The following is a 13,675-nucleotide window of genomic DNA, read 5'->3' on the forward strand; positions in this document are numbered from 1 at the left end:
CCGGCTCAGTGGTCTATCAGTTAAGTGCTCTGGCGCGACACTGATAGGCCCTGGGTTCGAATCTCGTGAGGCAGGATCGTGGATGCGCACTGATGAGCAGTCCCACGATAGGACGAAACGGCCGTCCAGTGCTTCCAGGCTTTCCCACTGTGGTCTAGCTTCAATTGACTCATGATCTCAACTATATAAAATTACTAAAATTCTCCACAAAATCCCCTTCTGAATATTCTTTGTTCAATTTACAGATGATGTAGAGAGAGGAATAACTATGTTCAGAGAAAATGAAATGTTATTAAAGAGTCAAATAAGTAAGTGAAATATGGACTGATTTCTAATTTCCAATATACGTAAATACAAAACTTTGATAACACACTTTCATGCATAACACAACTTATTAACATGTAAAAAAGAAGTTGAAAGATGAAGCAACCATCTGACTAATTATTCAGTACATCTTATCTACTTAGTCATTTTGAATGATGTTCAACTGAAATTTGTTTTCCATCAGCCAATCCAAAAAAACTTCGTAAAAGTTCCCTATTTACCTCATAGTAGTTCCAAAGTTAAATTGAGGAGTTGAACCTTTTGAAATATATATATTTCTCCTCATCAAAATTCAAACCATGAATAACTATAGAGTTAGTGCGGTCGAGTGTTGCTATCAGTTGTTTAAGCGTGATTCATGGATTTGCGCTGCTATTTAGTGGTATACATCACACAAACTTAGCCTTTATGTTTATTAATACTTTTTTTAAATAACAGATAATAATCTGGTAGGATAACTGATAGATGTCGCCTTTCATAGTTTACATCATAGACTAATCGTAATGAGACCAGAGAAAAACTACGTACACTGAACCACTATTTCGTTCTAACCTGGAACTCCACAGTAGTGTGCAAACATCATCATTGAGAAGATCAAAACAGGGTTTGGATACGCTTTGCTCAGAGGTCTCATACTAGGTGTTTTCCAGTTTGCAATGATGTAATCAGCGAACTGTACTAATCTCATACTTGAATAATTATTTGTGTGAATGATTTTAAAAAATATACATTTTATTGTTTAAATGTATGTCTGTTTTTTCCAGGTACCATGGGTCAAAATCTGGTTAAAAAACATAGAGCGATCACACAATGTATGTTTAAAATAAAGATAATTGTTTGCACTAAACTCATGGTTGATTTTAGACTTGAAATGTAAAAGTAAACAACAACAAGAAGAAACCTTCAATTTATTTATCAAAGGTATAATCAGATAATACAAATAAATGCAAATCTTATCGTCTCATCATTCACACTCATGAATCATTACACTGATTTGTTTCAGCTATTTCGATTTTTCACAAATCAATTGGGATCATAAGTCATTCTACTTCTTTATTGTACTTACTTTCTAAAAGTTACACAAAACAATCAAATGAGAGTTATAGTGATAACATTCCTAATCTGTATCAAAAAACCACGAACATTTCAGATCATTTCAACAAAACGTGTTCAAACAAATTAGAATGGTAATAAAGCATGTACACCATGTTTCAAACCATCCACATTCAGAAGACAATCTCTTGTATACTATCACTACCGAGATGTAACCACATAATTTGAAGTGAATGAAATAGTAGACTTAAATAAGATGACAGTTTTCTGTTCACCATTATTTTGGTGCATTTAATCACCTTACTGTTTAAGACTGACTCTAACTAATTCGTTGAACATTTTGTACAACTTTTCTTGAGGTTTATAAAATATTTAATCTTTCTACTCATCAGAATATTACAGATAAGCAATCTATGCATGTATTCACTTGGTACTGTTCGTTTGAATCTTCCCATTGATTTTTTAGGACTGCAATTTATCAGTCTCTTATTGGCATATGTGCCTATTGCCTCGATATAGCTTTAATTCACAAGCATTATAAGCAAAGATTGACATTGGCTAGCAGTGAAATCTAGAACTCGCGTTTTGTCCTATTTGAAACTCGTCAGCTAGATGTACTTGCACCTCAGAGTTATGTTCATTCTGGGACTCGAACCCAGTACCTTTCACTTCAAACGCCATCACATTATCTACTCAGCTACTGAGCCTTGATAGCCACTTGCTTACGCAATGGGGTGAATGCATGTATTTAATTTAGAAATATTTTACCGACATAAACCAATAGTGTGATTCGACTGTCTATGCAAGAGCTCCATTATTGTTGGAAAACGAAAACACAATTATTGTATAAACTTTAAACATAACTGAAATTAGATTTCGTTATTACTATTGCTAAATATCAAGTAACTTTGCTTAAAATGTGTGTCATAGAAATAAAAATTTGTTCATCTTCATTTAAATCTTTTAGAAATGAATAAACAGTTTAAAAATAACAATCTAACATCATGTATGATTTCCTTTTCTTTTTTTAAAATAATTGTCCTTATAATATTGAATGTAGATTCAATATCAATTATTTTTATGATGTTTGTAAACTATTTGAATAGAGGTAGTAGATTTGGTATTTGGTTGTTATAATAATCTGTTGAGATGGTGGAGAAGATTTGTAGCTCAGGTGGATGATTTTGATGGAGTTTTGTTCTCTGAGCTCAGAGAACAAAACTGTATCAAAATAATAATCTGTTCCCTATTTTATTTTGAATTTTGTCTAACTTTCTTGTGTTTCATCTATACAACAGTTACTGATTATTCAACTGTGAAGGACTGTTTCATAAAAGAAGAAAAGATTTTTGAAAGTCAGTGAATATATTCTTAAATGTGTAGCTACATAAATAATTTATACATTTGTCATTTAATAAATACATGAAAATTGGTTCTCCTGCCTTACACATAAGCGACTTTTCACTTAATTACAAACCGGAATAGTCTATAAGGCTTACAGATTATCATTACTCATTCGTTAGTTGAATCAGTCAGTCACAACGTAGAACTTCGTACGTACGTGCATCAGTTCGAGTTGCCATACCACATCAGTACAGAGATGCAGTTGTCGATTCAAATCCTATAGTGGTAGAAGTAGTAAGAGTTTAGGCAGTAATGTGAAAGATTAGGGTTTGAAGATGTTATTGAAGGAGTATAATCCAGTGAAATAAATTTGAGAAGATAAAAAAGAAAGGGACATGAAAAAATTCAGATTAAAATTTGGGAGAACACAAAGAGTGGATACACCTTCGCCATTGCAAACGATTTTGAGTTATGTCATTCAAGGTCTCGATTGATATCATTTCGCGGATTCCAAACAGGTAGTCTACACCTACCAACATGGCTCAGTCCACTTGTCAGTGACTTCATGGATTTGTGCCACATTTTGGTCTGGCCGCCCATAGCTTTCTTTCAACCTATTCCTACGCCACAAAACATTGCACGTCGGGGCAGTCGGTGGTTGAGCATACGTAACAGGTGTCCCAGCCGTCTCAACAGAGATGAAGTTTCACTACTTCATCAATCGATTTGCCATCCTTACCTAGTACCCGTTTCCCAACGACTGCTTTACTTACTCGGTAGTTCAAGGATATACAAGCAATGCTTCGAAGACACCTATGATCGAATACTAGTAACCTACGAATATCCTCTACTCTTACCGACCAGGTTCCACTGCCATAAAGTAAAAAGGAACGAATTACTGCACAGTAAACCCGTCCTTTGGTTGCTAGACGGATATCTCGCCTAGGCCATAAATGACGCAAGTTGGCGAAAGCTAGTCGAGCCTTCTGTATCCGTGCTGAGATTTCGTCACACACCAGACGTTTCACTGTAGATAATTTGGCAATGAATGAATTATAGATAAGCGCTCCTATACCCATAACTAAAAGACAATTAGTATTCACTGTTTCTTGATTGCTTGTAAGCGTTCCTTTCAACACAAACTCATGGTGAATAATATTTGCACAATTCAACAGATGATTTCAAAGATTATTTATATGAATACTCTGTCACGAAAATATTTGAGAAACACAAAAATTCACAAAACAAACAACAATAAAGTCGATTTATTTCAGTTGGCGTTGGATTTTGAAGATTTTCAAACAAAACACATTTCGTATAAGCGATACGATTGTTTGAAAGACCACTAACCTAACCACTTAGATTAATTATAAAATGTCAGCAAAATTTGTTACTATTTTACCTAGAGTTTCACTGTTGTTGTTAGTTTTCTCAATACAACGACAACAGCTAAGAATGAATATCACATTTTACGTCATTACATTACTAACAAATGTTTGAGTTTGCATGATAAAACACAGTATTTATACAGTTCACATTATATTTGTTATTTGAGTGGCTGTCATGCCAGACCCAATTTGGAGGATAGGCAAAGTGAATAGATTTGAGGAAGGCTGAACGAACCAAACCTTCGACCGTTCATATAGTAGACCAATATATGATAATCAATTCACTGCTTTATTCTGATCACCAATATAGCCTGAACTTGGTGACGTTAATCGATAAATATGTAAAATACTGACTTGCTATAAAAAGATTACAAAATATACCCTTCTCCGTCACATATTCTTCTGTTCGCTGTCATCTGGATCATCAAATTATGAAAGATTCGTCTTTTTCTTCTAAACAAATGACATTCATATTTCATTTGGTGAAGTATTTTACAGCCAAAATAACGTTTACCGATCAACGATGAATTCCTAGGGAAATAGGTTTGTATATTTAATCAGACTTCTATTCACTTCAAATATTGATCGATTTCAGTAACAAAATCATGTGAAATTATTCGTTTGAATTTTATTTACAGGAAAGAAGTCTTCTAAAAATAATGAAGATTGCACACTATCTGAGACATTCCCTGAAGAAGGTAAATTGAAATAAGTGATCTTCATCATGATGCATTTAAACAACTATGTGTTCACATAAGTTGAAACTATTTATTTGTGTCTAGTATCATCAGAAAATTTACATCTACTTTCTCGGAATTTTAAAGAACGTTCATTCATTAAGTGTTTATCCATCAGTACAGAGTTCTGGAGATTGTTGAACTTCATTGAAATGCCAAAATGATCAAAGTCAGATGACTATTTAAAACTCGAAGCACCACCGGCCGTCTTGTCTTAGCGTGAGACTTCAGAAATTCGTGTCCACATTCACAAGAGAGGGAATCGAATGCAAGACCTTCGTGGACTGATTAAAATTGGACATATTCACTGTTAGATAGGAACTCCATCGTTTACAGGTTGAGCGTTTGCATGAGAGACCGTAGGTCCTGGGTTAGATTCGCTCCAGAGAAGTCAACGATGCGCTCTGTTTAGAAGTCTAATACTAAGACGAAATGGTCATACAGTGCTTCCAGGTTTTCAATAGTTGTCTAACTTCGGTCAGTTTACGATTTCAGTGAAATGATTATCTGTCTACTACCTTGTAAAATAAAATGATATATTACCAACTACACACAATTTCAATGACCTGTTATACGAAATTAATTTCTGAATATTCTCGCTACTCATATCCTAATACTTAACTTTCATATTAAAAAGTTTTGAGAAAGCACTCAACATTTATTAACAGACATGAAAGTAGCCGTTGGACTCCAAAGGGTATCGCTGATGACTATTATTAAAATTATTGATTTGGATACTTCATTTTATGCCAAACTGAAAAGGTATATAAAATTAAGATGAATTCGTCAGTGTACTTTTAAAATTGATATAAAACCTTTCTACTTCTCTATCTAGACATTAAGGCTTTGGATCAATTAATTTCTAAGAAATACGATATTTTGTGGAGATGGAATAAAGCATTATGTAAGTACCAGTCACACAACATTGTTTATCTTTTATAAAGAAACTATTGAGAAGACAATTTAAAATGTTCCGAATGCTTAGATTCACACACATATAAACAGTTCGTCAAGTATTCATATCATGTGCTCACTAGTGACTGGCTCCATGAGGTATTTCTTGGAGTTCTAGTGAGAAACAGTAACCAGTGGAGTTCAACAAGGTCTGTTGGGAGATATCAACTCACTAATGACATTGGTGAATGGTTGTTCAATTTCGTGGATTGGTTGAAGTTAGACATTAACACCGTTGGATACCGGCCGGCTCAATGGTCTATCGGTTAAGTGCTCTGACGCGACACTGATAGGTCATGGGTTCGAATCTCATGAGGCGGGATCGTGGATGCACACTGCTGAGGAGTCCCACAATAGGACGAGTTGGCCGTCCAGTGCTTCCATGTTTTCCATGGTGGTCTAGCTTCAATTGACTCATGATCTCAACTATATAAAATTACTAAAATTCTGCACCAAACCCCTTCTGATGAGTATTCATATATTGTGAAGAAAGTCATTGAATTATGAGTTGAAAAAATTTAAGAGGAATTTATTTGACTTATTGAGAAAACGTACACAGTCAATTGCTTGGAGTTAACTTCATTGTTTGCAGAATAATAGATCAATTATTAATATGTATTTCACTTTGACATTTTAGTTAACTACGAATTTGCTTCGAGAAATATCAAGAGCACAGTATATTTCTTACAAAAGGTAATTCAGATTTTAAAAAACTAGCAGAAATTTTGCCATTTAGTGTTCATCTCATGCTGGTCATTACAATATGATGTCGTTCGAGAAAACTTGTTAACTGACTTGTTCTATTTAGACTTGTTTTATGAATACAACATATGAAACATATATCCATGGTTCTTAAAACGATTGATCATGTCAACTTTAATAAAGTCACCATCAGATTGATAACTTTTGTCGATGATAATAGAGATGGATAGAATAACTTTGTATTCAACAACAGTAGGTATAGATTGTAATCAATCAATTAAATTCGTAGAATAACAAGAAATTTCTAATTCACTTTCAGATGTATAACTTGGGATAGAATGCTGTTTGGAAATATTTATCACGAATATTAATCAACCTAGTTTAGTTGTATTTGTTCGAGGATGATTACACCCTGTATTGAGATTTAATTAATTGCTTTATTAACTAAATTCAAATAAAAACCAATTTTTTCTGAAAAACATTGTTCTGTTCTGAAAAAAAAATTTTTTTTAAAATAATCATCGAAGATTCATAGAACAAACTCACCAGACTTATGGAATGACATTCTCCTAAAGTTACATACCAATCAGTTGTGATCATTGCGGAGTCTTGGAGTAACCAACATTAAAGAGAGATGCTATACCACATTAGCACGACAATAAGAAACGATAATGAGACATACAAAATCTAAAGGTACACAAACAGGTCTTCGGGAACACAAGATCTAGAGAACAATTGTGACCGATTTTGAATTATATCATTTAATGTCTTCGTAAGTGACCACAATTATCGAGCTTCTCTTAGTCGCGGTCAGCTTGACTACAGCCTACTTCTACACTAGTGAATATCACGTATCGAATTAGATGATGATTACACTGAAGTGACACAAGTCTGAAACACTTCATTCGTGAAGATCCAGTCTCATAAACCAAATTACTATATTTCTAAAATGGTAAATAAATGAACTCAACATTGTTCACTCAGTGGTTCCACGATAAGTCAGAAATGTTTTGAAATGACTAATACTCACGAAACTACTGTCTATGCATATATTTCACCCTCATAGCCGATGTGTCACATACGGATAGTAATAGAGGTTGGATTTCTTAATATCATACTAGTCCTTTGATAGGTAAACGGACATCTTGTCAAGTCGAAAAGTGACGCGATTCGTTATAAGCCAAGTTAATTTTCTGAATTGAGGTAGAGATTTTGTCCGACACCTATTCATCAGGGCTGATAGGCGAGACAAGCAAGGTGAAGTGGTTAGCCCACTCCACTACACAACTTACTCCATTTGGCTTAGAATGTGACATAAACTAGTCCTGAAGCAACATTTCGCATATGAAAAAAGAGAAACACAACTAAAATGGGTTTTTGTTGTAACTGTAAGTGAGCCCGAAACTCTGTATTATGTCACTGTTCAAATTCAATAGAACTGTGTAGTATGCGTCAACATCTGAAACAGTTTGAATATGCTTAATCATAAACAAACGTTTCGAAAATACTGATACATTAAGTACTACAGCATAATAAGTTATAATAAAGAGGTCAGTTGCCATCACAGTTTTCTGATAGTCCGAATATGCGAAATGTTCGTGGTATGACTTGAGCATGTACTGTACTTGCTTTGATAAAACTAAGCTGTTCAATGATGACTGGTTGATACAGTCATTAAATAAGGACAAATAAATATCGGAAGGGAGATTCGTGGAGATTGTAGTAATTCTGAAAGGTGAATAGATTCTTATACGATGGAATCAGCTTGAAGTTACGTGGAGTAATATACAGAAGAGTATATGATACTATCTTGTTTATTCCTCTTTTGTTGTTTCGTGCTACATAAATACACATCAGTTGTAGTTATGATCACTCATGTACTATAAAACTTGTTTTGCTTGTTATCTGAAAGACCATCAACTTCGACTTTACTATAGTATGCTAAGCGTTTGATTATCACTTTATTACTCTTAATCCGTTTGCTCCATTTTCAACTAATGTGTTGAGAAATAGAAGTAATTCTTTTAATTCTAAAAATTTCATTGTTTTTCCTCAGTAGGAAATGTTTCTGTCAAATAATTGTTTAGTTAAATTTATACTGTGGTGTGTGCTACTGATGTCAACAGATATAAGTAGTATGTGTCATCAATAGAAAGTGAGATGCCTGGAGACAGAAGGATAAGAAAATCAAAGAGAAGAGAATGAGAACAGAGAATGATAGGTATGAAAACCAAGTAACACTGATGTCTGAGACAATTGATTGACGTTTTGCAAATGAATCATTCACTGTATAGTTCTCAGATTTGACTAGGATACTCTGTAATTTTGTGATCAACTACGCTCGATTATTTCATGCAGTTAGTTCCCTTTATGAATTTACATAAAGACAGAACAAATATTAATGCAGAATAATATGAATTCATTATATTTCGTGGTTTCTCATCAGCGACTTACCCAGCAGCTAAACTGACAACAGTGTGGGAAACAAACTGCTCACTCAAACAAACTAAAATCGACAAATCCTCTTTTCTCGGTAGCTCCAACTGCATTTACCAATTTACATGTACGTGCCGAAGCACATACATTGGAAGAACCGAGAGAAGAGTGCATGTCCGCATTTCTGAGCATGTTCCCAAGAAACTGAGGCTGCAAGGCTCCAGGGCTCTCAACAGTGCGATAGCTCGGCATTTACTCGACACCGGGCACAGCATTGACATTTCTCATGCCTTTAAAATCACTAGTAAACAAAGAAGTACAACTGCTCTCCGGTTTGCTGAAGCGATCGCGATAAAAAAACTCAAACCGGATCTATGTATTCGAAAAGAGACAGTGATAAACCTATTACTACCCTGGTAATCCTTTCTTTTTTGTTTTTTTTTGTTTTCTTTTTCTTGTTTGTTTCAGTTTTGTTGTTATTAGTTCAATTTTGGTTAATATTCAGTTTTTATTACATTCCCCTCCCCTTACCCGATTCTTAAACCACCCTTTCTCTCATACATTTCCGCTCATTTGTCTCTCCTAATTATATGAACTATCCAAATTTTATTCAATTATTACGTAACCCTAATTGTTTTCAACTACCTCTAAAATAATCACATTTTTGATTTTATCTGTCTCTGAACTCCACTCAACTATTACGCCACCCTTTATTCTAATACCTAATAATCTCTGACCTTTCCTTGCCCATATATATATATATATATATATATATATATATATATATATAGTTATCATCGATGACTTTTGTTATTCCAATCCTTTACATTCACTTGTGTCAGTCGTTCCATTCTATTTATTACCCCAATGCTAAAACTCTAATGCATATTTGGTTGTAAGCAGCTGATGAGAAATCACGAAATACAATGAATTCATACTATTCTGCATCAATATTTGTTCTGTCTTTATTTACGCTCGATTATCCCCACTTGTGTGTTCTCGTTCACTACAATACTATGATCTAACTGACTACAACTATCTCTTCACATAGACTTTCTGAAAATTTGTTCAACCATTGATGTAACAACTTGAAAATAAAATCCTATTTAGTATCTAATGTTTGTTTTACTACGTTATATGTGCCGTAATATCTTGTATCGATTTAATTCTTGCTGATTATTAATAGATTTGAGTTAATAGTCTAAAGTAAATTAACCGAATTAATTTCATTATTTACTCAAAGTAATACTCATGATTGGTCAATTCGCCAAGTAACCAAATATGATATTATGGTCAATATGTCACTATGTATATATATACATTAATATTGAACTACATTTAAACATAGGATTTTATTGATATGTTACTTCATTTTCTGTTACTATTTTCCGTTTTCCTATTCCATTATGTAGATGGTAAGTCTTTGATTATATCCGCCATAAGACCTAAAATTGTTTATACGGTAATACGTTAACATCATTTGTAACGATCATTGGAATAATAAAAAAAATCTATTTCGTTGAGCTTTTACACTATTAATCTAACATTACAAAACACCATTATATAATGATAGATGTTGCATATAGACTGATAGGTCCTGGGTTCGAATCTCACTCGCGAGGCGGGATTGTGGATGCGCACTGCCACATGAGGAGTCCCACAATACGACGAAAGGGCCGTCCATTGCTTCCAGGTTTTTCATGGTGGTCTAGCTTCAATTGACTCATGACCTCAACTACATATAAATAGTATCTCATTTTGATTCACATATGATTGTTAATACATAAAATTCATAGATATTTTTCTATTCGAAATTTGTTTAAAATACTGATTAGATTTAGTGAAACAAATTTTGATATTGGATATAAGCTGAACAGTTATCAATTTATAATATGTAATTCTTTATTAGCACAAACACATGAACGTGTCAAGACTAGAGACGAGGACTTTAGATCTTGGGATAAGCAACTAAACTTAGAGCACTGAGTTACCATAATGTGTAACACATTAGTAACTTCAGTGAAATAGTGAAACGCTTCATTCGGAAACACTTGAGAAACGAGTACATCTGAACAAAGAGTCTTGAATAAGATGAAACACACGGCTTAGATTATACTACTACTACTACTACTACAACTACTACTACTACTACTACCGTTTAAATTATGTTAAAATTTAACGACTCTCCCTAAATCTCTTCATAAGTTTTTGTAATCAATTTTGATTTCGTAAAACTCATTATCCATAATTGTTAACGGGTTGACACAAATATTCTGTGAGATGTTAATTTTCAGATTATCAATAATTTCTGATATTTAACTGTTATATCGATTGCCTGTTAATATATAACGTGCTGATTCTCGCCAATTAGAGAGGGGTGAATTATCGATTAGAGCAATGATACAGAAAGGCTGTACGAGCAGTCTTGGGCACTTATCAATCCTGCTTTCTGCCTATCCCGAACAGTTAAGTCCAGAACACCAATAACAGCCTCTGTAATATGAATCATTATATTTCATACATACTGAGTTTGTATATTAAACAAACAGACCACATCGTACCAATAGAATAGAAAATAACATTTGTACAAGATTCGGCCAAATGTGGCTGTGAATAGGAGGAACAGTAATCATTAGACTGAGTGTAATTTATGAATCGTAAATCATATAATAGTAGTCTATGGGTCAAAATAAAGCTTATAATAAGAGGGAGACGAATATGAATAGTTTAGTTACTTAACATTTATACAACAGAAAATATTACATATCATATAAGTCCATAAAATGTTCTCAACAGTTACCATTCAGAATTCTCTTCAGGATATAACATTAACTTTATTTCAATACTATTTCATGACATAACCTAAAGTACTTGCTATAATCTTACAAAATGATGCAAAGTTAACTTATTATTTATATTTCCGTAGGTCTTTTATTTTTTCATAGTTGAAATCATGGGTCAATTGAAGCTAGACCACCATCGAAAACCTGGAAGCACTGGATGCCGGCTCAGTGATCTATCGGTTAAGGGCTCTGGCGCGAGACTGGTAGGTGCTGGGTTCGAATCTCAATCGCGAGGCGGGATCGTGGATGCGCACTGCTGAGGAGTCCCATAATAGGACGAAACGGCCGTCCAGTGCTTCCTGGTTTTCGATGGTAGTCTAGCTCCAATTGACCCATGATTTCAACTATGAAAATACTAAATTCTCCACAAAACCCCCTCTGATCTTTTACTTTTACTGTTCAATGTTTCACCTTTCTTTTTTACTTTACCATCAATAAATCTTTTTATTTGAATGATTGCTGATTACATCAATGTTAATTAAAGCTGCGGAGAGTAAGTTTGTTTGAAACTGTTTAGAATTAATTGTTGATTGCATACACTATGATGACTTTCGTTAAGCACATTTTCTATAGAGATAATTCTTTTGTTTTGATAAATAATACATAAATCTACTGAATTCATTGATTTGTGATTCACATAAACACAGTATGGAAGAGTTGGTTTGTCAAGGTGCTCAGATATGAACAGGAGCAAGCATACTTGAAGATCAGAATATAATATTTCAAAGAAAAATTTTGTCACTTTTGTAGGCAAAATAAGAAAATAACATGATATATGGTAATCGAGTTTCATTGAAGATAAGAATTTAGACCACAGATTATTAGAGATAAAGTAGGAATTTTGAAGAAAGTGATGAAACAAGAAAAGTGATGATGCATTCATAGTGTTGTAAAAGTAGTATAGTGCGATTTTAACCATGTTTACTAGTCGAAGCAATTTTGAAAATAGCGAGAACATGGATGAGCACTGTCGAGAAGTCCTATACTAGGACGAAACGGTCATCCAGTACTTCCATGTTTTTAATGGTTGTCTGGCTTAGATCGACTCGGATTTCCTGTTGACTACCTCCAACCACCGTCTTATCTTCACATAGTTCATGTAATATCGAGTCACCTAGACCAATGGTCACATTTCAACTTGGTCGATAGGATTCGATCTGCACTAAAAAGGACCTGACACACATGACGCACACATTGATCAATCAAATGTAAATAACATTTAAACCACTACACGTAAAAATAAATGTGTTAATTAAATATTTTTATTCGATTACTCAGCGGTCTTCGATCTTGTGTAAGTACATGTTTATTACAGAAATCCATTTAACTTCCGTTTTATTCATTTCATATATTTTATGAGATCTGTGACAGTTGAAACCTATCACAATATCAATGATGTTTATTGAAGTCCATTAATATTTTCGTTCGTCCAACATAATCTTTACGAAACCGATCACAGTAACATTTGAAGTAAAATTTGAAGTCTGACTTCATATGAGCAATCCTTAACACCATCAAAAAATCAATCCACAAATTAAAAGCCATAACTAGTAACATTGTTAATGAATATGAAACCTCTGAAATGATTTGGATTTTGGTTTATGCTTACTACCTATGCGCTGAATTTAAATTGCGAAATTTCCCATCAGATAATTTCAGTCTGAAAACTCTTCAAGAAGTTTATTCTTCTAACTCATTCATTTCACAGAGAGTTGATTGTGCAATTTTGGTAAGTTTGAAAATGTCACAATATTCATGGAAAGAATGCATTGTTAAACAAAAATTGTTATTCAACTACTAGATATTTCATAGAAGATCTGTGACAAAAATTTGTAATTCATGAGATTGTTTGGGTCTTTTTAGTTTAGAGGTTTATGAAAACTATTGACTGTTG

At 33.7% G+C, this 13,675-nt stretch overlaps 1 protein-coding gene across 1 annotated transcript; it reads left to right on the forward strand.

Moving 5' to 3' along the window:
- Nucleotides 1–247: 247 nt before the first annotated feature.
- On the forward strand, nucleotides 248–6,976 carry Smp_078590 (hypothetical protein). The gene is made up of 9 exons (XM_018798163.1): nucleotides 248–308; nucleotides 1,089–1,136; nucleotides 1,189–1,245; nucleotides 2,345–2,383; nucleotides 2,676–2,732; nucleotides 4,748–4,807; nucleotides 5,682–5,750; nucleotides 6,438–6,493; nucleotides 6,822–6,976. Exons 1-9 carry the CDS (start codon nucleotides 269–271, stop codon nucleotides 6,837–6,839), a joined length of 444 nt encoding a protein of 147 aa, XP_018653132.1. The 5' UTR covers nucleotides 248–268; the 3' UTR covers nucleotides 6,840–6,976.
- The last annotated feature ends 6,699 nt before the right edge of the window (nucleotides 6,977–13,675 follow it).

The sequence above is a fragment of the Schistosoma mansoni genome, chromosome 6 (genome assembly GCF_000237925.1).
Source record: "Schistosoma mansoni strain Puerto Rico chromosome 6, complete genome".
Taxonomy (NCBI): Eukaryota; Metazoa; Platyhelminthes; class Trematoda; order Strigeidida; family Schistosomatidae; genus Schistosoma; species Schistosoma mansoni.